At 51.3% G+C, this 22,065-nt stretch overlaps 11 protein-coding genes across 11 annotated transcripts; 7 read left to right on the top strand and 4 right to left on the bottom strand.

Annotated features, from left to right (window-relative positions):
• Nucleotides 1–17: 17 nt before the first annotated feature.
• Nucleotides 18–339, top strand: DACRYDRAFT_47633 (uncharacterized protein; the record flags this gene model as incomplete). Its single annotated transcript, XM_040774770.1, has 2 exons — nt 18–123; nt 170–339. 2 exons carry the CDS (start codon nt 18–20, stop codon nt 337–339), a joined length of 276 nt encoding a protein of 91 aa, XP_040631432.1.
• Nucleotides 340–574: 235 nt separating this feature from the next.
• On the top strand, nt 575–2,143 carry DACRYDRAFT_104420 (MFS general substrate transporter; the record flags this gene model as incomplete). The annotated part of the gene is made up of 8 exons (XM_040767924.1): nt 575–585; nt 633–1,022; nt 1,073–1,181; nt 1,225–1,250; nt 1,299–1,438; nt 1,487–1,564; nt 1,617–1,667; nt 1,710–2,143. 8 exons carry the CDS (start codon nt 575–577, stop codon nt 2,141–2,143), a joined length of 1,239 nt encoding a protein of 412 aa, XP_040631433.1.
• Nucleotides 2,144–2,261: 118 nt separating this feature from the next.
• DACRYDRAFT_13786 (Metalloprotease) lies at nt 2,262–4,495 on the bottom strand (the record flags this gene model as incomplete). The annotated part of the gene is made up of 4 exons (XM_040770997.1): nt 2,262–2,890; nt 2,942–3,595; nt 3,645–4,161; nt 4,214–4,495. The coding sequence occupies 4 exons, from the start codon at nt 4,493–4,495 to the stop codon at nt 2,262–2,264; spliced, it is 2,082 nt and encodes a 693-aa protein (XP_040631434.1).
• Nucleotides 4,496–5,283: 788 nt separating this feature from the next.
• On the top strand, nt 5,284–5,856 carry DACRYDRAFT_104422 (uncharacterized protein; the record flags this gene model as incomplete). Its single annotated transcript, XM_040767925.1, has 2 exons — nt 5,284–5,337; nt 5,386–5,856. 2 exons carry the CDS (start codon nt 5,284–5,286, stop codon nt 5,854–5,856), a joined length of 525 nt encoding a protein of 174 aa, XP_040631435.1.
• A 32-nt stretch (nt 5,857–5,888) lies between these two features.
• Nucleotides 5,889–7,735, bottom strand: DACRYDRAFT_75384 (transcription factor Tfb2; the record flags this gene model as incomplete). Its single annotated transcript, XM_040776134.1, has 10 exons — nt 5,889–6,137; nt 6,190–6,237; nt 6,289–6,419; nt 6,468–6,774; nt 6,829–6,943; nt 6,990–7,096; nt 7,146–7,245; nt 7,295–7,411; nt 7,460–7,567; nt 7,617–7,735. The coding sequence occupies 10 exons, from the start codon at nt 7,733–7,735 to the stop codon at nt 5,889–5,891; spliced, it is 1,401 nt and encodes a 466-aa protein (XP_040631436.1).
• Nucleotides 7,736–8,953: 1,218 nt separating this feature from the next.
• DACRYDRAFT_113942 (uncharacterized protein) lies at nt 8,954–12,368 on the top strand. The gene is made up of 7 exons (XM_040769729.1): nt 8,954–9,739; nt 9,789–9,894; nt 9,945–10,038; nt 10,089–10,219; nt 10,271–10,461; nt 10,512–12,148; nt 12,199–12,368. The coding sequence occupies exons 1-7, from the start codon at nt 9,062–9,064 to the stop codon at nt 12,281–12,283; spliced, it is 2,922 nt and encodes a 973-aa protein (XP_040631437.1). The 5' UTR covers nt 8,954–9,061; the 3' UTR covers nt 12,284–12,368.
• A 281-nt stretch (nt 12,369–12,649) lies between these two features.
• Nucleotides 12,650–14,515, top strand: DACRYDRAFT_20253 (serine carboxypeptidase). The gene is made up of 6 exons (XM_040771860.1): nt 12,650–12,919; nt 12,968–13,122; nt 13,173–13,426; nt 13,477–14,093; nt 14,148–14,313; nt 14,365–14,515. Exons 1-6 carry the CDS (start codon nt 12,708–12,710, stop codon nt 14,431–14,433), a joined length of 1,473 nt encoding a protein of 490 aa, XP_040631438.1. The 5' UTR covers nt 12,650–12,707; the 3' UTR covers nt 14,434–14,515.
• A 356-nt stretch (nt 14,516–14,871) lies between these two features.
• Nucleotides 14,872–17,343, top strand: DACRYDRAFT_20254 (uncharacterized protein). The gene is made up of 9 exons (XM_040771861.1): nt 14,872–14,909; nt 14,962–15,006; nt 15,059–15,124; nt 15,177–15,301; nt 15,357–15,467; nt 15,517–15,559; nt 15,609–16,202; nt 16,257–16,416; nt 16,467–17,343. Exons 1-9 carry the CDS (start codon nt 14,879–14,881, stop codon nt 16,987–16,989), a joined length of 1,698 nt encoding a protein of 565 aa, XP_040631439.1. The 5' UTR covers nt 14,872–14,878; the 3' UTR covers nt 16,990–17,343.
• Nucleotides 17,344–17,903: 560 nt separating this feature from the next.
• DACRYDRAFT_47658 (uncharacterized protein) lies at nt 17,904–18,695 on the bottom strand (the record flags this gene model as incomplete). Its single annotated transcript, XM_040774773.1, has 5 exons — nt 17,904–18,034; nt 18,090–18,205; nt 18,264–18,470; nt 18,543–18,590; nt 18,640–18,695. 5 exons carry the CDS (start codon nt 18,693–18,695, stop codon nt 17,904–17,906), a joined length of 558 nt encoding a protein of 185 aa, XP_040631440.1.
• A 581-nt stretch (nt 18,696–19,276) lies between these two features.
• On the top strand, nt 19,277–20,370 carry DACRYDRAFT_20255 (uncharacterized protein). The gene is made up of 7 exons (XM_040771862.1): nt 19,277–19,343; nt 19,394–19,468; nt 19,517–19,566; nt 19,625–19,690; nt 19,742–19,770; nt 19,829–19,928; nt 19,981–20,370. The coding sequence occupies exons 1-7, from the start codon at nt 19,307–19,309 to the stop codon at nt 20,245–20,247; spliced, it is 624 nt and encodes a 207-aa protein (XP_040631441.1). The 5' UTR covers nt 19,277–19,306; the 3' UTR covers nt 20,248–20,370.
• Nucleotides 20,371–20,755: 385 nt separating this feature from the next.
• DACRYDRAFT_20256 (uncharacterized protein) lies at nt 20,756–21,810 on the bottom strand. The gene is made up of 4 exons (XM_040771863.1): nt 21,659–21,810; nt 21,500–21,605; nt 21,358–21,449; nt 20,756–21,306 (listed from the first exon to the last, which is right to left on the bottom strand). The coding sequence occupies exons 1-4, from the start codon at nt 21,690–21,692 to the stop codon at nt 20,999–21,001; spliced, it is 540 nt and encodes a 179-aa protein (XP_040631442.1). The 5' UTR covers nt 21,693–21,810; the 3' UTR covers nt 20,756–20,998.
• Nucleotides 21,811–22,065: the final 255 nt, after the last annotated feature.

Below are 22,065 nucleotides of genomic sequence, written 5' to 3' on the forward strand. Positions count from 1 at the left end.
GTGTTTTTTCTGTAATAATGGGTCTGCTTTGGAACGGACACTCGTCTGTACGGGGCAAGGCTCTAGTAGCCGCTATCACATCCGTTTGCTCTTCTGGGTTCTTGCTGTTTGGTTATGACCAAGGTAGGCTGACTGTCGCGCTGAGTCGCTTTGGGCTCGGGATCCCTAGGTGTCATGTCCGGAGTCATCGTGTCCCAGAACTTCCTAGACCTAATGGGGAACCCAAATTCTTCTCTCACTGGAGCCATCTCATCCCTGTATGACGTTGGCGCTATATTCGGCGGACTCGCTTGCGCTGTCTTCGGAGAGAGGATTGGTCGCCGCGGTGTTCTGATGTAGGGAAGTATCGTCACCATCATCGGTGCTATTTTTCAATGTTCGACCTACTCCCTTGCGCAGATGCTTGTTGGTCGCGTTATAACTGTAAGCACGTGTGAGTTCATATCTTCTACCGTGCTTATCAGTCATCCAGGGACTTGGCGTTGGCTTCATATGCTCGATCTGCGCTGTGTACCAAGCTGAGATATCCGTTCCCACCCATCGGGGCTGGCTAACTTGTTGTCAACTGACGACGATGATCTTTGGGTAAGGGCCCACGTAACTTTTCCCACCGGTACTAACATTTTGTTAAGACTCATGGTTGCATACTGGTTGAATTACGGCCTTTCATTCACCGCTTCGACCGCACAATGGCGATTTCCATTGGCATTCCAGATCATCTTCGCGATCTATACCGGTCTTGTGACCGTCTTCCTGCCGGACACACCGCGCTGGCTCATGAGTCATCGGCCAAATTCCGACGAAGGTCTCATTGTGCTTGCGGCCCTCCGAGGCCAGAGTGAAGATCACCCGGCTGTCCAAACGGAGGCACGAGAGATTAGGACTGCCATCGCCGTCGAGGCAGCCGAAGAGGGTGGATCGCTCGACGTTTTCAAGGATGGAGGCGTGAAGGGAAATGCTCGTGTTGCTCTCGCGATGGGCATCCAATTTATGCAGCAGATGACGGGCATCAACATTGTCACGTTGGTCTTCCGCTAGTGTTGTCGTACATCGAGTACTGAACAAGCTGCAGATATTACGCACCCACATTATTCCAGACATCTCTCGGTATGGGCCACTCTTTAGCTCTTCTGCTGGGATGTTTGTTGCAGGTGTGGTATGTGTTCGCCTCATTCCTTACAGTGAGTGTCTTAAAGATCGATTTCTATGCTGAGTCTGACTCAGTGGTACACCATCGATCGCGTTGGACGGTACGGCGTTAACTACATTCCCCTTGTCGAATCTGATGTCTTCCAAAGTCGTCCACTTTTTATCCTCAACGCTATTGGAATGTGTCTGATCCTCGTCGGAGAAGCAATTTGCGTCGCCGTGGGTGGCACTGGCGCGGGTATTGCCGCGGTCGTTTTGATTTTCTTATTTGAAGGTTGCTTCACCTGGGGTTCGCCGAGACAACGGATGAACGTTGACGTTTTCTGACCCTTTTCAGGTTGGATGGCAACCGTGTGGGTATATCCGCCTGAGATCATGCCTTTAAGGACCCGATCAAAGGGCGCTTCTCTTGCAAGTATGTACTTCCCAGGCTGTATTCCGCCGTCACGAAGCTGACATTTGTCTAGCCGCTGCGGACTTTGCCGGGAACTTCCTGGTTGTTGAGGTTACTCCAGTGAGTTTGTTGTCTTCGAATGATCTCTTTTACTAACACATGGAAGGTCATGCTCGCGAATATTGGATAGTACGCTGGTTCCTGAATCTTCCATACGTCACATCCCTGACTGGCAATACAGTCGGAGTTATCTTGTGTGGGCTGTGCTTAACCTTCGCTAACGCCATCATCGTGTTCTTCTGTTACCCAGAAACGGCCAATCTGGCGCTAGAGAGTGTTGATTCTCTCTTTCTCGTTGGTGAGCCTCAGGTTGAAAAGCCGGTATTGACCGAGCAGAACTCGGAAGAAGCTGTCATGGCACCGACGAATGTCTCTGGCTATTCGCTTGGTCTCGACCGCTTCACTTTGCCAGTTGTTCGTCGTGCCAAGGCGATGCAATTAAAGTTGAAGAGGAAGCGGGCCGAAGAGTCCAGTCCCGTCGTGGGCATGGATGATGTTGAGAAGTTAGGAGATATTCGTGTCGAGGAATCCTCTAATTAGGATATCAATTATCGTCTACGATCTAGCGGTCATTGTCTGAACATAAATATGCGTCCAGAATACAATGTGAAAGTGCAGAAATATTACCCTTCCTGAATGTTTGTCAAGATCAATCATATCATATGTGCCTGTCATCGCCAATACCCCATTTCCCAACTTCAATCACAGCGGCTTCGCCACCTTCGGCAATTACCTTATCTTCCAGCACCTCACCGATCATTTTCCAAGGATCTTTCCCTCCTCCCCATCTAAGCACCTTCTCCTTGAACTTCTCTCCCATGGATCTATCAAGGGTTCCTTCCTTTCCACCAAAGACAGTGGTGAAGACTCGCGACGCAATGGCACGATCGAATAGATAGGAGTAATAGGTTGCACCATAGGTGTAGAGATGACCGAATTGCGTTTGCCAAGATGTGCCAGGTGCGTATGGAAGAACGCCCACGGTTTCATGTAGGCGAGCCCATTCTGTGGTGCTGTCTTCATGCTTGCTACTGTGCAATATTTGGTCGAGAGTAGCCAACATAATTTGATGGTGAGAGTCCAATGCCGCGAATTGCTCAAGGCTGGTGATCATTTTCTGCAGTTGCTCGTACGGCAGAGGTGTTCCAGTCCGGTGATGCTGAGCAAACAAAGCGACGCAGGCGGGAGAAGAAAGCAAATGCTCCATCAAGATGGAAGGCAACTCGACGAAGTCTGTTGCGCAGCGGGTTCCTGAAACATTGTGGTAGTCGGTCCGTCCAATCATAGCTGTCCCGCATACAATCAGATGATTGAAAAAGCAAGCGTGAAGATACTCACAATGAATCGCATGGCCCATCTCGTGGAACACTAATTGAACTTCTGGCCACGTCAGGAGGCTCGGAAGTGACCGAGAAGACCCGATATCAAACATCAAGACGATCACAGGTAGCTGATACTTGCCAGCCCTACCCTTCATCTCGACGCTGGGCACCTCCAAAGGCACAACCAAGTCAACAGCGTCGCTCTTGGCAGCGATAGAGTCACCAAGGGGGTCGTCATCATCAACTCGACGCGAGCATCTAACAGTGTAATGGGCAGCTCCTGGCGCCTTGCCTTCTCGGGTCCACGGGTCCAAATATACATAGCCAATGACACCTTCTGTTTCGTCGACAACCTCCAGCTTTCGGACACCCTCATGCCAGACCTCGCCTTGCGCCATTGCCGCAGGTCGAAGTGAAATACCGTACAAGTTTGTGAAGAGGCGTGATACTCCCTGAACAGTTGTGCCCAGGGAGAAATAGGAGGAGATAGGTATAGATGGAGAGTCGTGTGGTAACAGTTGCACATAATAGTCTCGATCCCAGGGTTTCAGAGATGGTAAGAAATCCATTTGCAGTTGGAGCTGCTTTCTGTACGCAATTGATGCGATATTTCTTATCGCAGCGGGTTTGTGGTGTTCGCTGAGGGTGCGCAAAAACTGCAAAACATGTTCTGAATCTTGGGTCAGGATTGGGAGGAAGCGACGCAAACCGGGACGCACCTGGTTGCTTTGCCATACTATTGCCTAGTGCCATTTCGGCATAGCTCGTATACCCGACAAGTTTCGCGAGTTGCGCTCTAGCATCCAAGAGACTCTCCAGTGTAGCGAGCTGATTCGGTGTGCTTGAGTTGACTGCAATGAAGGCTCTTCTCCTAGCCTCTTCGTTTGGTGCGAATCGCGTAATCAAGAAATGGGCACGGCTCTGTGGTGTTACGCGTAGCGTCCTTCGCCATGGTGATCTGCTTGCTGACATGACTTCTCGGCGGTACGAGGGAGGCATGCCATCCAGCAATTCGATTCCTATGTCGTATGGTGGTCGGTCTTGTCCAGAATTGTGAAGAAACTTGGCTCCTAAAGAAATAATCGTATCCGAGAGCTCCACGACTTGACGTCTTTCGTCATCTGGTAAATGGATGCCAGACTTTTCGAAGTCATACATAAATAAACGTGCAACCTGCTGTTCATCCCAGCTGGTGCTAGCAAGGATCTCAGAATCCATTAAATACGCTCTCAGCGCCTGCATAGTGAGTCAGCACTAGAGACACTCGGGAATTCGCGATAAGTCTCACATTATGCAGCTCAATATCAGTGTTCAACATGTTGAGATAAGAGCAGAGGTACTCGTATACATCAGTCGCACTTTTGGAAACTTGAGGATCCGGATGAGCATGTCGAACAAGCTCGCATGTGTCAATGACAATACACAGCATGTCACTCAGCCTATCGATGGTTTTGACCAGTCTCCTGAGTTCCGTTCGAGAACCTAAGGCCTGCTTGGCGCGAGTCACCAGCACTTTTGCTCGAGTAAGTGTCCGTTCTCCAAGTTCCAGGATAGCTGCTGGTGATGACATTTCGGGATAGCCGAACAGACCAGTTGGCCTCAGAGCGAGTGTCGATGAGGGTTTATGAGGCTCGTCGAAGATACGACGAAGATCCGCATCATCGTTGAATAAACGAAATGTTTGGTTTAATACAGGTTGAACAGCTGAAGATGCCGCAAAGCTACGTCGAAGAGCAGGTGGTGGCGTTACAAGGCATCTCTTGAATCCTGGCAGTTGGAGTACTGAGCGAAGTCGCATGTTGACCAAAAATTGCCAGGTGGATTCGGCCCAGCCAGTTTATGTGGGGTTTGATCCCGTCACCAGGGTTTAACCGCAAGTTTTGTCCTCTTCTTTCCTTCTTCCTGTCTCAGACGAGGCCAATGCACGCAATGGTCTCTTCCTTCCCACACGCCTTATTGGTGTGATGGTTGATGGTCCAGCTCTGGGTACGTGACTTCACCTGCACGTCTTGTTCTATCATTTGCATGATGTTTTACTTGTAATTTGCGTTCGATCATCCACCCAATCTAAGGGGCCGAATTCGCCTTCGTGTCCTGGGGATAGGATGCATGAGACAAATATTCTTTTGCTGACACCTTGCGTTCTTTCATGCCATTTGCCATTCTGAACCAGGCGCTGATGTTGATTTCGCAGCGGGGATTGGGTTTGGGTACTTGTGCTTAGCTCTTTACCGTAGCTACCTACAGCAGAAAAAGAACCACAGAGCGAGGCTGTGCATTCTCGATATAAATATATACCGCGTCGTCTGCATCAGTCACTGCCCAGTCTTCCTCTTCACATCCCACAGTGAAAACACAATGGCACCTAAAGTCATGTCCGTATGGCAAGCTGCGTTGCTCGTGTACCTTGAGGTCAGCAGTATCTGTGCTTGTGAACAATCCAACCTGACAGATAACCAGCCAATCGGATTTTCCATCCTTGGGGCAATTCCAGTCGTTATGGACCCAGCCACCTTTCAAGCAGGCCATGCCCCTGCGAACCAGGCCCCAAGCTCTTTGACACTCGCCAATCGCGTCGTGCTGTATCAATATGCAGCCCTGCTCGTTGTTGTAGGCTTGTCCTCGACCCTGGTCATGCATACTGCCCTTCACCTCGACGATCCGACTGGACGATCCCAAAGACGCCTCATTGCCGCCATGCAGGTCGCGTTGATGCTTGGCGATTGGCTCTTCGCTTCTGCATCTATTGTACCTTATTTTGAAGCGGGCTTGATCGACTACCTCAATCCTTTCAAAGTGTTTACCGGGCAGACGCCATACCTCATGGCACCTTTCTTGGGAGTGTGGTTGAGTGCTGCATTGACATGCATGCGTATTGCATGGTTGTCAGGAGTCGGCCAACAGCGCATCACGGAGAAGAAGAATCAGTAGATGCAAACGCGTTGCTTTATGTATTACAATGTTTACGACTCGGCTCTGCGCCGAATGAACTCGCGGACGTTTTCATGACCGTCTTCTCGTACAAACATCTTTCTTTTTTCGCGATTCTCCCACAGTACCACATCCAACTGCTTGGCATAGTTAAGTACTAGGTCAAAGTCGCCTTGCGAATTGAAGTCTTCGTAAAGGTATCCATTCTCGGACTTCAGTCGGTTTTTCTCGAGCTGCCAAAGCCGAATTTGGTCCTGCACTGTGACAGGAAGAACAGGATTCTAGCATAGGAGAATCAGCACAATATCCTAGCAGAACGTCCCAGTGCAATACATTTTTGTGCATCATCGGATGCGCATGAACAGTGAGATAGCTGATTATCTGCGTTCAAGGATCAGCGTCTGCAGGCGGGATCAACACGACGACAATGACCTGATCAGCGGTGATCCCATTTGCCAAGGCCGCTTTGATGCTCTCCCGCGTCAGTCGACCAATAACAAGGTTCTCGAACCGACTGTGTAATGCGACGAAAAGATTGAGGACGGCGATCTGAAGAGGGTTTTCTGGGGGAAGGTCAACAAAGGCAACGCCCTAATTCGATATCAACATACCGGTGTACGCATACACGCGATAGTTTGTCTCCAGAATGATGAAACCTTCCGACGAAGCTGCTTTCTCATGTTTGCTGCTCGTGAACGCAAGACTTGAGGTTGACGTAAGAGTCGTGGCTAGCCTTGTGGGATAGAACCGCGTGTGGTCGTCAGGATTTCGTCGATATATTAAACCATAGTCCAGGAAGTCCTGTAGCATGACGTCCTGCGTCTCCGACAGATTCTCCGTCGAGTATTCTTGACCAAGTTGCATACTGCCGAGCATGAAAAGAAACCCAATGACCTCCACCAGATCGCGTCCTTGGTCCTTCAAAATATGGTTTGTATCATCATACATGCTCAGCTGACAATATGTGCTCACCTCGCTCATAGCTAGATACTGCAACAACAATTCCCACAGCTGCGTGTGCGAGTCTTCTAGAAGGAACTGGAAGCCCTTACTCGTTATTCGAGATTCTGGATGCCGCTCTGCGCCACTGTTGGCCTATCAGCAGGGGAGTTGTACACGATATTCATACACACATCGGAACCATGAGGCCGCTCCTGCGAAGGAGAAATATCACAGCGATCGAGGGCGGTGGAACCCGGCCAGCAGATGATCCCGAAGAAACCATGAAATGCAATATGCTCTTCATAAACCGTCAGTGTCGATAAGGTATCAAAGGATGCAGTTCGCACCTCCCATCTCTCCGATGCGTAGTCATCTAATTGTTCGGTCGCCATCACCTCCTTCCCTCGAGCGCCAGGACAGGGAACACCAAAGCTTCGGTGCTCTCCCCTGCGTGATGTTAAGCCGACCGAGCAGGCAAATCCATACCTGGACATACCCTCCAGTTAATGCTCGACGAAGTCCAGACTGAAAGGCGGGTAACAACAAGATGCGTCCATTGGCCTCTTTCGCAATGTGCAGTCGAACAAGGTCTTGCAGAGCAGCAGCGTAGTGCCTGAACGCAAAGTCAGGCAGAGATCTTCCATGGGGAACAGGCCTTCACTTTCTGGAATCCTCATTCGGTACGACCCAAGCAGTGAGATCCACTCCCGTTTTACTGTCAAGCCATAACAGGCTCATCACGATCTGTCGCGCGACATCATCCAGTAATCTCCAGACCATCAGTCTAGTCGCACGAGGAATGGACATGATGTATTCACCTGAAAACCGCAAGACAGGCGCTGGGTCGTGTATACAGTCTGGAAAGCGCGGTCTGTGGCCTCGTTGTAAGAAATGCATGGATAGGGGACAGTTGAGCGGTATGTTGTTGGTCGGACATGACAATGACGTCGGGGATACTGCTGCCCTCAGGGAAGAACTCTCACAGCCACACATAAATTTCGGAGCCGAATCATGTCCGCACAGGAAGAATGAGCTTGCTAGTATCATCTGGGCCAGGCGATTATTACATACATATATCATTACCTATGTGATTCAAACGACCAGCAATGTCTGGAGAAAGTTTGTCCTTCTTTTCCCAGCTCGTGCCATATGTTTCCTCTATCGGGTGGAAAGCTCACCTTGGGTCGACAAGCAACCGAGTAAGCGTTGGTCCGTATAGATCTGTCATGCCAGAGCGAGCACACCACTGGCCTCTGCAACGCATGATCTGGATGCTCGCAGCCACCTGTCTTCATTGGTCTAGAGGGGTCGCGTGTGTGGTCACGTACGTGCGTGTAACAATATTTTTCCTGCCGCGTTGAAACCGCAGATGAGAATAGACACGTGAGTGCTGTCGTTGCTACGGTGCCACGGCGTGCAAGTCTATAGATGGCAACAAGCAATGGACAAAAACAAACCAAACGCTGAGTCGAGATCGTGCTCTGCCCATGGAAAATGTGCGAAGTGCAGGAAAACGTGCAACATGTTTCGTATTGCCGTAAGGCGTGCCGATGTGTGCCGAACCCCTTTCAAATCGCCCATGTGGCCCACATCTCAGAACATCCGCACATGGAAGTAGGGCGCCAAGTTGCAATGCGACATGCCAGTTCTGTGGATAATATCCGTCCGGGACTGGAAAAGAGTGTAATTTTGGTTGGGATATCTTCGTCGCTTGCGAATAACTGACTTCGAGAGGGAAGGGAATACAAAATCAGAGGCAGGGTACACAGGGTGCTATGACCTCATGTATTCGATTGAATTGAATAGTTAGACCTCGCTGCAGGGAGTGCCCTGCGGCGGCCCTGATATGGGAGGAGAACAAAGAAGAAGGGAATAAGAAAATATCGAATCGGATACAAAACGTGGAAGTAAACATAGTTATCAGGTGCCTGTGTCGGCCCTGGTGAGGGGGTGGATTGGCCAGGCCGGGGGAAACCTCTCGGACCCTGCTGGGCTTCTCACGCTGAAGCTTTCCAAGTCCAGCCTGAACCTTCCACGCTCACCTTCGTGCCTCTTTCCTGCCAAAATCTGTTCGTCTCAACCTTGCCACTTCTCACCACACCTCTCTCCTCCCTTCAACATCCTTATGGACTCCTCATAGTCGAGACCCATCATCAACCATCCTGCCCATTTAAATCCCAGCACCCCGTCTCCTGGAAACGCCACACCGGCTTTTTGACGGGGCTCTGTGCGGTACAATCAACCTCGACGTCGACGACTCACCATGGCATCGACGAGCTCTCCCTCCCGACCTCCTATCCTCCCGATGCATAGGAACACCCCTCCCAAGCCTCGTAGGCGGCTTCAGTTTCAGGAACATGGGAACGAGGATGAGCGACCGGCTTTTCGCCGATTTTTGTCTTACTTTCTGCGCAAGATATCGTCTCCCTCGACGGGCAGCGCATCTGATGGGCTGGGACCGCTCGATCTCAGCGAAAGCTCATCCTCTGCTGGAGGCCAGCGGCCGGGATACGTCAGAAGCACGGGGGATGCTGAAAAGGAAGACAAAGAGGACGCTGATTGGAAGGTGGATGAGGTCGTCGTCACAGGCGAGCTGGACGCCGGCACAACGACACGTGCAGACGGAACTACGACAAGTGATCGACACTCGGATGTTGCGAGTCACCGAGAAGGCGAACTGAGCAACTCTGCTCGCACGGACGAGATACATCATGCTACAGGTCTTTGGGGCTTCTTACGCCATCGCCTGTTCCCGGTCATCGTCGCTTTCTTCAATCCTATGCTCGACAGTCCTGACAAGGAACTCGAGTTCCAGAAACAGAATTGGTACTCGACTAAAAAACCTGCCTTTGCATATGCGATGTATCTTGTCCTAAACTGGGTGCTGTACCTGATCCTGAATCGGAACGTTGGCAGTCAGCCGTTCGAAGATATCACTTACGTACGTTCTATCATCTAAGGTCTCGATATGCGACGCTGATTTTCGATAGTATGGCCCATTTACGCTGTTCACTATCCCGATCCCTGTCCTGATTGCGTTCGATGCACCTCGCAAATGGCCTATCCCGTTCCAGATTTGGTTTTCGTGTGCGATTTGTACGTGTAGTTTCCGTCACTGCCTCGAAAACGTCTCATTCAACGCGTAGGGTACTGTGGGATGACCGAACTCATCCAGATGAAACAGTGTGGCTTCTATGGCGACAATCAATGCAATAACAAAGATTTTCTCGCAATGCTGTCGTGCGTATATGCGCATATATCCGACTTGCACGCTGCTTACACTTCTCTAGTTACAACATGGGTTTTCCAGCCGTGGCGCTTTTCATCTGCGCATCTCGCTTCTTCACTGCCATCTTCCAATGCATCTCCTTCATCCTGATGTGCAGCCTAATCTTGCCCGACCAGGGGATCTTCTCCCGAAGTGAGGCAGCCCGTGCAAGCTCATTCGTCACTCGTCTAACCATTACTGCAGATGTCGTCACCTATGCTCTCTTTTGCATCTTCGTCCAATACCTGTCATACAACTTTGAGATGCGCAATCGCCAGACGTTCATCCTGAACAGTCAGCTCAAGCTGGCTTACCGGAGCCAGCAGAAATCCCAGATTGCAGAGACACATGCGAACAATTCGAAACGGCGGTTCGTGAGCTACATCTTCCATGAGGTGCGCTCAGAGGGCTTCGGGACGGGTATCGGGGCTGACAAATTGACCAGGTTCGTGTGCCGCTGAATACGGCTGCACTTGCTTTCCAGAACCTCAAGTCCGCAGAAGCATTCAAGGAAGACGAGACTGAGACACATGAAACGGAGATCCATGCGTTAGAAGCATCGTTATCGATGATGCAACAAGTCCTGGACGACGTGCTTGACCTGCAGCGTATGGATTCTGGCCGATTTGAGAGCTCTCCCCGCCCTTTCCCCCTGCACCGTGCCATCAATTCGATGCTGGGAAACATCCGTGTCGCTACCACGGCAAAACACATCAACCTGGTTGTGGACTTAGATGAGAGCATCGACCAACTGAGCGATGCTGAGATCGGCGAACGACATCTCTGGATTGTTGGCGATGAGATACGTCTGCGTCAGGTTGTGACAAATCTCGCGTCAAACGCCATCAAGTTCACACCTGAGAACGGCGGCAATATCAAAGTGGTAACGAAGCTCCTACGTGTGGTCAAACCCACACCACCGCCAACACCGATGGGACAGAAGATGCCACACATGCACCCGCTTGCCGAAAAGAGCCCAGCTCAGCTATTGATCGAGCAGCAGCCAAAGGTCGTCTTCCGCTTCGAGGTTCACGACAGCGGCCCTGGTATCAAACCTTCTGATATGGCGTCCTCCCGTCTCTTCACCCCATTCGCACAAACCAAAGTGGGAAAGAATAGTGGAACAAAGGGGAGTGGGCTCGGCTTGGCAATCGTCAAGCAGATTATCACACTGAGCGGCGGGCGCCTTGGCGTACAGAGCCGTAAAGGTCAAGGGTCGTGCTTCTGGTTTGAGCTCGGCTATCGCATCGCTACGCCCCATGAAGTCAAGACAGAAAAGGAGATGGCGACGTCCCCCCTCCCACCGCCACCGCCTTCTTTTTTCGCTCCTCAGAGACCACAACTCGCAGATTTGCCAGAATTGGGCAAGGAATCATATGCATCGTCTCAGTATGAACCAGTCACAGAGGGAGTGGAAGACGATGAAGAAGAGCCCCCAAACTTGTCACCTGAGCTGACGACTTCCGCCGGATATCTCGATGTGCCTGTTCCTCGCATACCAAGTATTCCCCACCAGTCTCCGTCGTGGACTGCCGAGAGGCAGACATCTCATGCATCTTCGACTATGCCTCTATTGCAGCCGACGACAAGTGAAGGTAGAGGACTCGATAAACCGCGACCAGTCGTGACCCTCGGCCAGGACTTGAAGCCACCAACAATCAACCCGTCGCCAACTTCGGAGCTACCTTTATCACCTCTTTCCAGCGTCATCTCACCCGCGGTTCCAGAAGGAACAGATCCCCTGCGTGTCCTTGTCGTCGATGACGATACTCTGACGCGCACTCTCATGACGCGTATGCTAAGCCGCCTGGGTTGCGTCGTCGAGACGGCTGAAGACGGGCAAGAAGCACTCGATGTGCTCCTTGGATCTCCAGAAGCTAACCGACCACCACAGAGGTTCGACATGATCTCTCTGGATAATTCGATGCCTGTTTTATCGGGAGAGGAAGCTGTTAGACGGCTCCGCGCTGCAGGAAGAACGGACCTAGTAGTCGGGTGCACGGGAAATGCCCTCAAAACGGATCAGACTTCTTATTTGAGTGCAGGAGCCGATAGAGTGCTGACAAAACCCATCATGCTCAAGTGAGTGACTGCCTGGCTGATTTCTTGACAAATTGTAATTATATCTCCAGGGACCTGAAAGCGATGTTGCAAATTGCTGCTCAAAGACGCGAAGAGGCTGCTGCCACTGCCGCCAATCCCTCAACAAGTTCATGATCCTCTTTTTTTCAACCTCGTACCATATCATCAGCCGCTGGCGACATGTCTTCTCATGATCATTTCTCAGCATCCATCACATTACGTTACTCCCACGGACTTTCATGCGCTCTTGCATTTGCGTTTGGACTTAATCAACTTCTTAGGGTTTGGAGACGCTTGTATCGACGACAACGCATATTACATTGTAGCACTGTAGGCCGCTATTATAGGCTATGCAATTGTATAATTACTTTGACCTGTTGTTTCGGTGTGGTCCTCGAAGTGGCTGCGTCCAGCACTCCAGCGCGCGTTGCGAACCGGTATGTAGTCGGAGATTTGGAAGCACAAGACAACCCTCTCCAATCCCTGATAGAATGGACGGCTCGCACAACGTCCAAGCGCGACGGGCCAGTTTCGCTGTCACCTCTGAACAACCACGACCATGCACTGGTTCACTTTGACCTCGCTGACGGCTCTGTTGCCTCTTGTCGGTGCAGCTGTCACTTTCCCTGCATCGCACCAAGCTGTGTTTGAGAAGGAGCGTCGGCTGTCTGAACTGTCAGCTCTCGACTTTGTCACGCTGTCACATCCTAGCTACCCCGCCCACTCAGTGAGGATTAAGCGTACTGAAGGTTTCTGTGATACTACTGTGAAGTGAGTCCGTGAACCTTCTGCAGGAGCAGGATCTGACCATCTATCCAGCACCTACACAGGTTATATCGATGTGGACTACGGCGCAAAGCACCTGTGGTTCTACTTCTTCGAGAGCCGACACAATCCAGATAAGGATGATGTGATTATGTGGATCAATGGTGGCCCTGGATGCTCATCGGCGACGGGGTTGTTTATGGAGCTCGGTGCGCTTGTTCCTTGCACGTATCTGATCTCGGCGCTGATTCCCGTCCAGGACCTTGTCTTATCAACCCCGAAGGCACGGGCGAGAATCGGACGAAATACAACCCCTACGGATGGAATGAAGTCGCAAACATATTCTTCTTGGATCAACCAGTCGGTGTTGGTTATTCTTATGCGGACTTCGGTGAGACTGTCTCCACCTCCGAAGATGCGGCGAAGAACGTCCAGGCCTTCATTGTCATCTTCTTCGAGACCTTCAAGCAATTCCAGGGGAGGGCATTCCACATGGCTGGCGAATCTTATGGTGTATGTCTGCCTCAATATCCATAGATGCACTATCACTGACAATGCATTAGGGTCGCTACCTCCCTATCTTTGCCAGTGAAGTCTACGATGCCAACCTTCGGGCTGAATCAGAAGGTTTTACGCCAGTCAACCTGCAGTCGGTCATGATTGGCAATGGCGTCACGGACGGGCCAACCCTGCTGACCTCGTTCTATGATATCCAATGCACCACCGCTTCTCTCAAGCCGTTCCAACCAATTGGACTCTGCACCCAAATGCGCCAGGCGGTGGACAAGTGCGATGAGTGGATGATGCAAGACTGCTTCCACAGGCAGGACGCTATCAGCTGCCAGGCCGCCATGACGTATTGCCGATCTGCGCTGCATGCCCCCATCATCGAAGCTGGCCGCAATCCTTACGACGTAAGCAAGATGTGCGAGGGCGGTATTGGCGACAGCTTGTGTTACCCTGTGACGAAGAAAATTGCAGCCTACTTGAGTGATCCCATCACCAAATCTTTGATTGGTTCTACGGAATTCTCCGGAAACTTCTCGAGCTGCTCCCCCGAAGTTATGAAGGGGTTCGTGGGACACTTTGACTCCTTGCATCTGATCCGATACTACGTTGTCGGTCTTCTCGAAAGGGGAATAAATATGTTATTCTATGCAGGAACATACGACGCCCAGTGGTAAGCGCTTATAACTTACCCCATCATCTCCTCTTCAGCTTACCTGGTATCCAGCAACTGGGTCGCAAATAAGCGCTACACGTCTTTACTGGATTGGCATGGGAAGGAACAATTCAACGCTCTGCCTTCGCGGGGATGGAATGTCGATGGCAAGGAGGCGGGCGTCGCACGCTCTTACAAAGAGCTGACATTTGCCACCATATACGGCGCCGGCCACATGGTACGTCCCACTTTCTGATGCGTAAAAAATGTTCTGAGCTTTCGTTTGCAGGTACCAACGGACAAGCCCGCCGAGGCGCTGGAGATGGTCAAGAGATGGTTGAAAGATAGGAAGCTGTAATATGTCCTGCCAGGGGCCGCCGCGCCCTAAATCTCAGTGTAGATGAGTTCTCTCGTATCATGGATATACAGACACAGGCACCTCATGAAAACTTATTGACATGAGTGGGGGAATGCAGCCCAGAACTGCGCGTAAATTCATTCAACACGTGTGCTACGGAGAGCACCCAGTGCCATTGTCACCTTGAGGCACGCTAATTTGTCACATGATGAGAAATCTCCGGGCGGTGCAATAATTCGCTTTGCTTCCGCTCACCGTACGTCTCTTTTCCGTTCATCGATTCTTGCTCCAGCGACCACCTACAAATCTTTACATTGGTATACTCCTCTTGGTGTTAACCTAGAAGTTTAGAAATTCTTATTGCAATCATGGGTGGGTTTGATTGATGGTGTAAATGTTGTATAGCCTTACTCTTTGTGCAGCTCCTAAAAACAAAAAGACGAAGATGACCTTGTCGGACTTCTTGGCCGACGAAGGTGTGCCTTCTCTAGCACTTCCAAATGAGACGTTGACTGAGATTCTCAAAAGCTACCGGGTCATGGGCTGATGAGATGGATGCACTACCTACAGCGCGTAAGTACACTTGACTAGTTTTACCACGGAGTTGTAGTGAATCATTCAGCAGCCGCTGCAAAAGTCGATAACGACCGGGGCAAGCGCGATGATTTCTCCCGCGACTTTCCTTCTCGAGGTTTGTTTAGACGGTTAATAGACCTGCCTCAGCTGTTTCTAATAACTCCCAGAGTCTCGCTATCCTCCTCGGGAGGAGTTGCCACTGCCAGACAAGCCGCCATACACGGCTTTCCTCGGAAACCTCGCATATGATCTGACTGACGCCGACATCGAGGAGTATTTTTCTCCGCACAAGGTACCGCCTAGTGTTTCCTGTACGATATACGGACGTATCATTGATGATGGGCCAGCTTGTATCTGTCAAGATCATCAAGGAACGAGACGAACGGCCGAAGGGTTTCGGATACGTTGAGTTCGAGGATCTGGAAGGGTTAAAGGCCGGCCTTGAGCGTTCCGGAAGAGTGCGTTCCTTCTTAACCCTTGCATTGCTCTGATTCACAAGCATGATAGTCCCTGAATAATCGCGTCGTCCGTGTGAGTGTTGCTGAAGCCCGTAAGCGTAGATTCAACACGTGCCATTACCTTTTCTCACTTCCACTTAGAGAAGGATCGGACCTTTTCCTCTCGCGGCGGGGGAGGATTTGACGATGACAAATTCGATCGGCAATGGCGCCGTGACGGGCCTCCCCCTGATCTTGGTCATGATCGCAGCGCATCCAGGCCGCGTTCGTCTCGATTCTCTAATGAGCCGACGAACGAGGCCGACGATTGGCGCTCTGCGCCCCGCTCCATGCAACCCCCACTTGAGCACGGCTCTTCGCGTCGCGGCTCTGGCTTCTCCACGCCTTCAGAGCCTGGCAACGAACCATCTGACTGGCGTTCTGCACCTCGAGCCCCACGGCCAGCCGGCCCGGAGCACGACGGACCCCGCTCTCGTTCATATACCCCACGCGAGCCTAGGGAGCCTAGGGAGCCACATGCTGCCGAAGTGGAAGAAAACTGGACGATGGGTTCGAAGTTTAAGAAGTCTTCCCCTACATCCGAGTCTGGCTTCGACCCTTCTAGGCGCGGATCCAGGGACAATGTTCCTCATGAACCGACCGTCGACGAGGGCGTAAGCGACTGGCGGACGGGCCCCAGGAGGGGTCCACTGCCATCTCGAGAAGGACAAGGTCGCTTTGGAGACAGAAAAAGTCGTCAGTGGATACAAATCTAGCCAGTTTGTTGTACTGACAAAGGTGATGATGTAGCCCAGTCTTCCGCACCACCTACCCCGATTTCAAGGCGGAGGCTTGAGCTTATTCCCCGAGGAAACAGTAGCCCCTCTAACCCGAGCTCTCCTCTCACCTCCCCTCCACCCATGAGTGCAACACTCCCTCATGTAAAGCCCAACCCATTTGGTGACGCCAAGTGAGTGGCTCGGCGGACTCGCCATTCGTCATGATCTAACACTTTTGTAGGCCTGTCGATGTGACTGCACGCGAGCGTGAGATTGAGGAAAAGATCGAGCGATACGAGCACGGATCCGGGTCCGGCTCGACCCATACATCTCCCAGGCAAGTACACATACACCCCCCTGGAGACGACGCACCGTATCATCATCATGGGCATCAACCAGCCCCTACTGCCGGACCTCCGGCTCACCCGAGTACAAATCAAGATTCTTGGAGACGTCGCGGCCCACCCTCTGAGCGAGTTACCCCTAGCCATTCTCGCCAGCCTTCATCTGGTACCGGGGGCGCACGCGGTGCTTCACGTAACGACACACCACCCTCCCACCATGCACCCAAGAGTTCCCCACCTCAGGCCGCTGCATCCAATGTTCGGCCAACTTTCAGCTTCGCTGCTGCCGCTGCCAGCATCTCTATCGATGAAGAAGGTCCAGATGAGGGTGGGGCCAACGGACAACCTAATGGAGATGGCCAGATTGACGCTGTGGTTGAAAGGCTTGCGGATCTAAATACCAACAATTCCAGCACGTAAACGACGCCTAGATGAAGAAGATTGTCGATGAGGTCTGAACAACGCGTAACTCATCGCCAAAACTGTCGTCATTCCTATATTTCAAACAAAGGTTGCAAGATAGCTGTTACGAGAGGAGAGAGCCAGTAAACGCACGGACGCTGTGGACGAACGAGAAAAACTGAGTGCTTGCGCATTCATGATATTGGTCACACCCTGCATTCACCTTTCAGCATCCTGGCTACGATTACCCTCAGGCATATTCTATTTTCTTTTTCTAATGATGGGTTGTTCGATGACGGTTTCTCTTCATGTACTTGAGTCTCCTGCATCGCATGCTGCTCTGGTCTTATTCACCAATACTATGCCTTGAAATCAAACACCGTTCATTGTACATATCATCAGTTGCTACTATTACGCGACTGCCGTGAGTAAGACTCCGGGTCACGGTATTTCATAGCTCCGCGGCCTAAAGATGTAAGTATAAGGGGAGACGTCTCGAGGCCGGACATACCTTTGTACCTAACCCCGTCGATTACAACGCCATTGTCTTCCTTATCACGTTTAAGAGCCGCCAGTTCTCGTTTCTTTACCTCCTGGATCCTCTGCTGCTCCTCACGCTCCAGCCGCGCATCGTATTCTTCTTCAGTCTCCTGATGTGGCACCGCATGATCTGGCGGCGCCGTTTCTTTTGCAACTCGCTTTGCACGCTTAGCTTCCCGCTTTTCTCGCCTTTCCTGCTTCCGAGCTCTACGTTCACTTTTTCGACGTTTGCGCTCTTCCTCCTCGGTATCCTCTTCGCTGGATTCATTATCTCGGTGTCGTCGCTTGCCCTTAGGAGGTGGCGACTCGTCTTCCGATTCACTGACAGACTCTTTGCGAACTGTAAGAAGCCGGGTTATTAGTCCAGGTAAACACAATCGCCGCGCATAAACCTAACCTGGTGCAGGCTTTACCGGAGCTCGCCTGAATTCCAGCTCGCCACAGCTCGCAACAACAACCTTCTCCAAGGGCCGATCCTTGCTGTCTGTCTCAACATTGACGATCTTCTCGATAACGTCGTAACCTGGGTCAAGTGACGTGATCAGTTCCGAGAAAAGCGCAGGTTAGGGAACACCCACCTGTCACTACACGGCCGAAGCAGACGTGCTTCCCATTAAGATGGGGACATGGCCGGACCGTGACGAAGAATTGGGAAGAATTTGTATCAGGTCCCCTGTTAGCCATTACAAGGAGCCTGACCATGATCGAAAATGGCCGTCAGATCTTGCTAATCAAAATGCCATATTACATACCCTTCGGAGTCTATGGGACGGTGAAAATCTTCGTCGGGGAAAGGAGCACCATATATGGATTCTCCGCCAGTGCCGTTTCCTTTCGTGAAGTCGCCTCCTTGGATCATGAAATTCTTGATCGCACGATGTATTGTGCATCCTTTGTAGTAGAGGGGTACTTCTGAGATGGGAGACACGCCTTTCTCGCCAGTACATAAGGCTCGGAAGCTGAATGATCAGAAAAACATGTATGAGATCCGCTGATAAGCGAAAGAAGTAGGTAGCAGTGGCTGCGCGTACTTCTCAGCGGTTTTAGGAGCCGTGTCATTGAACAATTCGAATATCACCCTATGGTCCCGTGAGCGCCAACAGAGTTGGGCGGATGACCACAACATACCTTCCCGCTGGTGCATCAGCGATGTTGAAATTCATGAAGACACGTGGCTTGACCATTTTTAGGCAGAAGGATGTGAAGAGTTAAGCAGAGTCGCCTGAAGGGCTGTAGGTCCGATAGACAGAGCCTTGAGCTTTAGCCGTAGATCGGGTTAACACGATCTGTCTTGATCCCTCGGAGAAGCGAAATTAGCTCTCTGATTGACTTTCAGGTTGACAGTATCTCCTAACAGGCGTGAATGAATCTCAGAGGAGGTGGATGAAGTTGAAGCTGCCGCGAGGCCAAGAGAGTCGAAAACCCTGACATACAAACGTGCCGTGAATGAGGCGCGCCCGCTGGCATCACGGCACGGAGTCGCGGGGTGAAAGGCCAGGGGCAGGTCATCACAACTCCTTCAACACGACACCGGTCAATTCCATCAAGGCCTACCATCAGCCTAATACCTGTGCTTGGTCCTTCCTTTCCCCACCTGGAACACACGCGCAGAAGACCGTTAACGCGCATATTCCGAGGTGACTGGGGGGTGCGGGGACACACACACGCGATCCTGATTGCTGTGTGCCGCCCAAACTCATTGTCCAGTTTCCAGATATTTAATAATGCTCTTGCTATCTCAATTGATACCATCGCACCTATCTTTCCCCTGAATCTTAACTGCCCTCGCATGCACATGGAGGTCTCTGAACCTCGTATTGTAGTGCTCGGCGGTACGCGTTAATGCCGATCATTATCTCGGGAATACTAACCGATTTGACAGCTGGCGGCATCGGCAAGTCGTGTCTGAGCATCCGATTCATTAAAGGAACCTACGAAGAGAACTATGATCCCACGCGTGAGTACAAAGGACCAAGCCCGCAGAAGGAGAACTGACCCACCTTAGTTGAGGAAGCGTACGGGAAGACTATTTTTATCAATGGGCGACCGACCCAAGTAAGCGAATAGACCATCGAAGCGAGTGGCTATCGGTTTGACCAGGACCGTTCCTTAGATGCAGGTCAATGATACGGCTGGCACTGAACAGTTTCATAGCGTCATCAGTGATATGTACTTGAAAGTGAGGCAATCTCGTGGTTGAACACGAGGACTTGCTAATTCTGGTACGCAGCCGAACAGCGCGTATTTGCTTGCGTTCGCGTCAGTCCATTCCACAGATAAGCAGATCGGAGTGGCTGACGCAGTTGATCTTCACCAGATTGGATGACTATGAGACTTTGAAATCTCTCGAGCCGTTGTACAAGCAATTGCGCACGTGGGACGCTGCTGAAAGCTCACGCACAGGTCGACGCTTCAGGGTGCGCCCGGATGAAACGAGATCGCGTACCAGCGACTAACAAATGATGATAGTCGCCCGTCTGTTTAGTGGGGACCAAGAGTGACCTCGAAGACACGCGAGCGCTGAAGCGCGAGAAGCTAGAAAAGCAAGCGGCCAGCTGGAAGCTGGCCTACTTCGAGACATCTGCAAAGTTTAACATTCGGGTGGAGGCACCATTTGAGTATCTGACAGAGCAGTTGGTGGCACTGGCTCTAGAACAACAAGCAGATAATCCACCGAAAGTTGACAAGAGAACGAAGAGAGGGTGGAAGAAGTGCTGGAAATGTTCAATCATGTGAGATATCGGTCGGGAAATTGCCTTTCGAGACCTGACAGGGACGGTTCGTTTATGTGGAGATACCCATTGTTTATTCTGTTATGTATGTGCTCGGGACCTTGATAAGCGCAAAATTTAAACGTCGTATGATTCGACTTCGGAGCGGGCGCCTGAGCCATGAGGACCGGACGTATTTGCGAACCATGCGACAATAATATGACCACTGTATTTTCTGTTTCGGGCCGGTTTTTGCCAAGTGACGCACAGATGGAACATATGATTTCGCCGAGGCATCAATAATCTGAACTTGATGAAGAAGATTCTGTGCTGATCTGGCCACGAAGTTCCTGGGCGCCCAACTTTACTCTGTTTGTTTGTACTTGGCACTGATTGCCTCCGGTTACTTTGCCTTCCATTTGGAAAGGAGCCGGTTGCCAGGGCACAGCGGGCGTCTCCAGTGTGGGGGAGGGGATGGACCATCGTTTTCCCACACTGTGGGCGCCGATTACTCTGCGGGACAGTAAAGACAAATTACACACAACTTCCATTTGAAAATTAGCTCTGTACAGAAAGCCCCGATAGCGGGTCGCTGGAAGTGTACAACAGACTCCACAGAGCAAGAAAGTATAACCATCCTAGCCCGACAAGAATTTGTGACAACAGCAAGGAAAGGCGTAAAAGAGGAAACCCAAAGGATGATATAGGCGTGCAACGCGAGAGGGGGTAACAATAGGGCACTCGGCACAACCGAGCAGGTTGTGAGTAGAGCCAGCCTATACCTGCTCTGTGCGCTCCTCCTTGCCACCGTTCATCGCTCCAGAGTTGCCATAGGGGCGGCGGGGGTCGTACATGGCAGCAGGCATGCGCCAGACACGAGCATGACCTTGCGAATGTGCGCTGACAGCGATCTTGAGATTCCAGATGAAGATTGCCATCAGGGTGAAGGCGTTGATGAACGAGAATGCTTGGATGACGTGGAACTTGTTGCAGAAACTGGCATCATAGCTCCAGTAGACACCCTGGTAGAAGTGGAAGAAGGAGGAGCATCCACTTGAATTCGTGGTGCCCAGGGCGGCAGTAGCTGAAACATGTGTCACCTCTTATATTGGGTTGTGAGGAGAAACAAGCCTACCGATCCAAAGAACCCAAAGTAGTCCAGTCCAGAACACTTCCACACCAACCCAGTTAATGACGGCAGGTTCCTCGGACTGCTCCATGAACAGTCTAGGAAATGGGTCAACGAGCGCTCGTCATTAGTGGAGAGAACGACGCACGATACTGCAATTCCAACGGAGGAAAGCACGCCAGTGGCGATTCCAAGCTTGTCCTTGATGCTGGCAGCAATACCTAGCTCGATGATAGAAAGGATGATCACAGCAACTGGTTGACGGCCTTATCAACAACGGTGCACACGACGTAATTACTATACATACTCAGCGCAAAGCGACGGAATGTTGCGAAAGACATTGTTATGAATGATGGGGGGGAAGTAAGGAGTGTATGGTGTTGAAAAGAATGACTGTTGTCTTGGGTAGACGGGGATGAAGGACGACGGCAAGAAAGAGCGACTGCAAATGCGAGCGATGGGTGACGGGGTTGTGAGAGAAGAACAGGGAAGAGCGAAACCCAAGTAACGGGACAGGTCTAGGGAAATGGTAACGCCCGGCCCTAAGCAAGCACCGCCACTGCCAAGTGACCAACAAAGGGGAAATTACCTCCGCTTCGAAATTTGTTCTGGTGAGACCCACGCTCCGGCCATAGCCGACACGGACTCAAACTCAAGGTTTGACGCCCTCTCATCGCTTTTCACCGTCACTCAACGGTTCTTTCTCCAACCACC

This window comes from Dacryopinax primogenitus (assembly GCF_000292625.1).
Source record: "Dacryopinax primogenitus strain DJM-731 SS1 chromosome Unknown DACRYscaffold_3, whole genome shotgun sequence".
Classification (NCBI taxonomy): domain Eukaryota; kingdom Fungi; phylum Basidiomycota; class Dacrymycetes; order Dacrymycetales; family Dacrymycetaceae; genus Dacryopinax; species Dacryopinax primogenitus.

Coding starts and splice junctions, on each gene's coding strand:
- DACRYDRAFT_113942 (XM_040769729.1), top strand. CDS start 9,062: ATGGCATCGACGAGCTCTCCCTCCCGACCTCCTATCCTCCCGATGCAT. Junction 10,462..10,511: donor TGAGCTACATCTTCCATGAG/GTGCGCTCAGAG, acceptor CAAATTGACCAG/GTTCGTGTGCCGCTGAATAC. Junction 12,149..12,198: donor ACAAAACCCATCATGCTCAA/GTGAGTGACTGC, acceptor TTATATCTCCAG/GGACCTGAAAGCGATGTTGC.
- DACRYDRAFT_20253 (XM_040771860.1), top strand. CDS start 12,708: ATGCACTGGTTCACTTTGACCTCGCTGACGGCTCTGTTGCCTCTTGTC. Junction 12,920..12,967: donor TTCTGTGATACTACTGTGAA/GTGAGTCCGTGA, acceptor CCATCTATCCAG/CACCTACACAGGTTATATCG. Junction 13,427..13,476: donor TGGCTGGCGAATCTTATGGT/GTATGTCTGCCT, acceptor ACAATGCATTAG/GGTCGCTACCTCCCTATCTT.
- DACRYDRAFT_20254 (XM_040771861.1), top strand. CDS start 14,879: ATGACCTTGTCGGACTTCTTGGCCGACGAAG. Junction 15,302..15,356: donor AGTATTTTTCTCCGCACAAG/GTACCGCCTAGT, acceptor ATGATGGGCCAG/CTTGTATCTGTCAAGATCAT. Junction 16,417..16,466: donor AACCCATTTGGTGACGCCAA/GTGAGTGGCTCG, acceptor ACACTTTTGTAG/GCCTGTCGATGTGACTGCAC.
- DACRYDRAFT_20255 (XM_040771862.1), top strand. CDS start 19,307: ATGGAGGTCTCTGAACCTCGTATTGTAGTGCTCGGCG. Junction 19,469..19,516: donor AGAGAACTATGATCCCACGC/GTGAGTACAAAG, acceptor GACCCACCTTAG/TTGAGGAAGCGTACGGGAAG. Junction 19,771..19,828: donor GCGTATTTGCTTGCGTTCGC/GTCAGTCCATTC, acceptor GATCTTCACCAG/ATTGGATGACTATGAGACTT.
- DACRYDRAFT_20256 (XM_040771863.1), bottom strand. CDS start 21,692: ATGTCTTTCGCAACATTCCGTCGCTTTGCGCTGA. Junction 21,450..21,499: donor TCCGTTGGAATTGCAGTATC/GTGCGTCGTTCT, acceptor CCCATTTCCTAG/ACTGTTCATGGAGCAGTCCG. Junction 21,307..21,357: donor ACTTTGGGTTCTTTGGATCG/GTAGGCTTGTTT, acceptor CACATGTTTCAG/CTACTGCCGCCCTGGGCACC.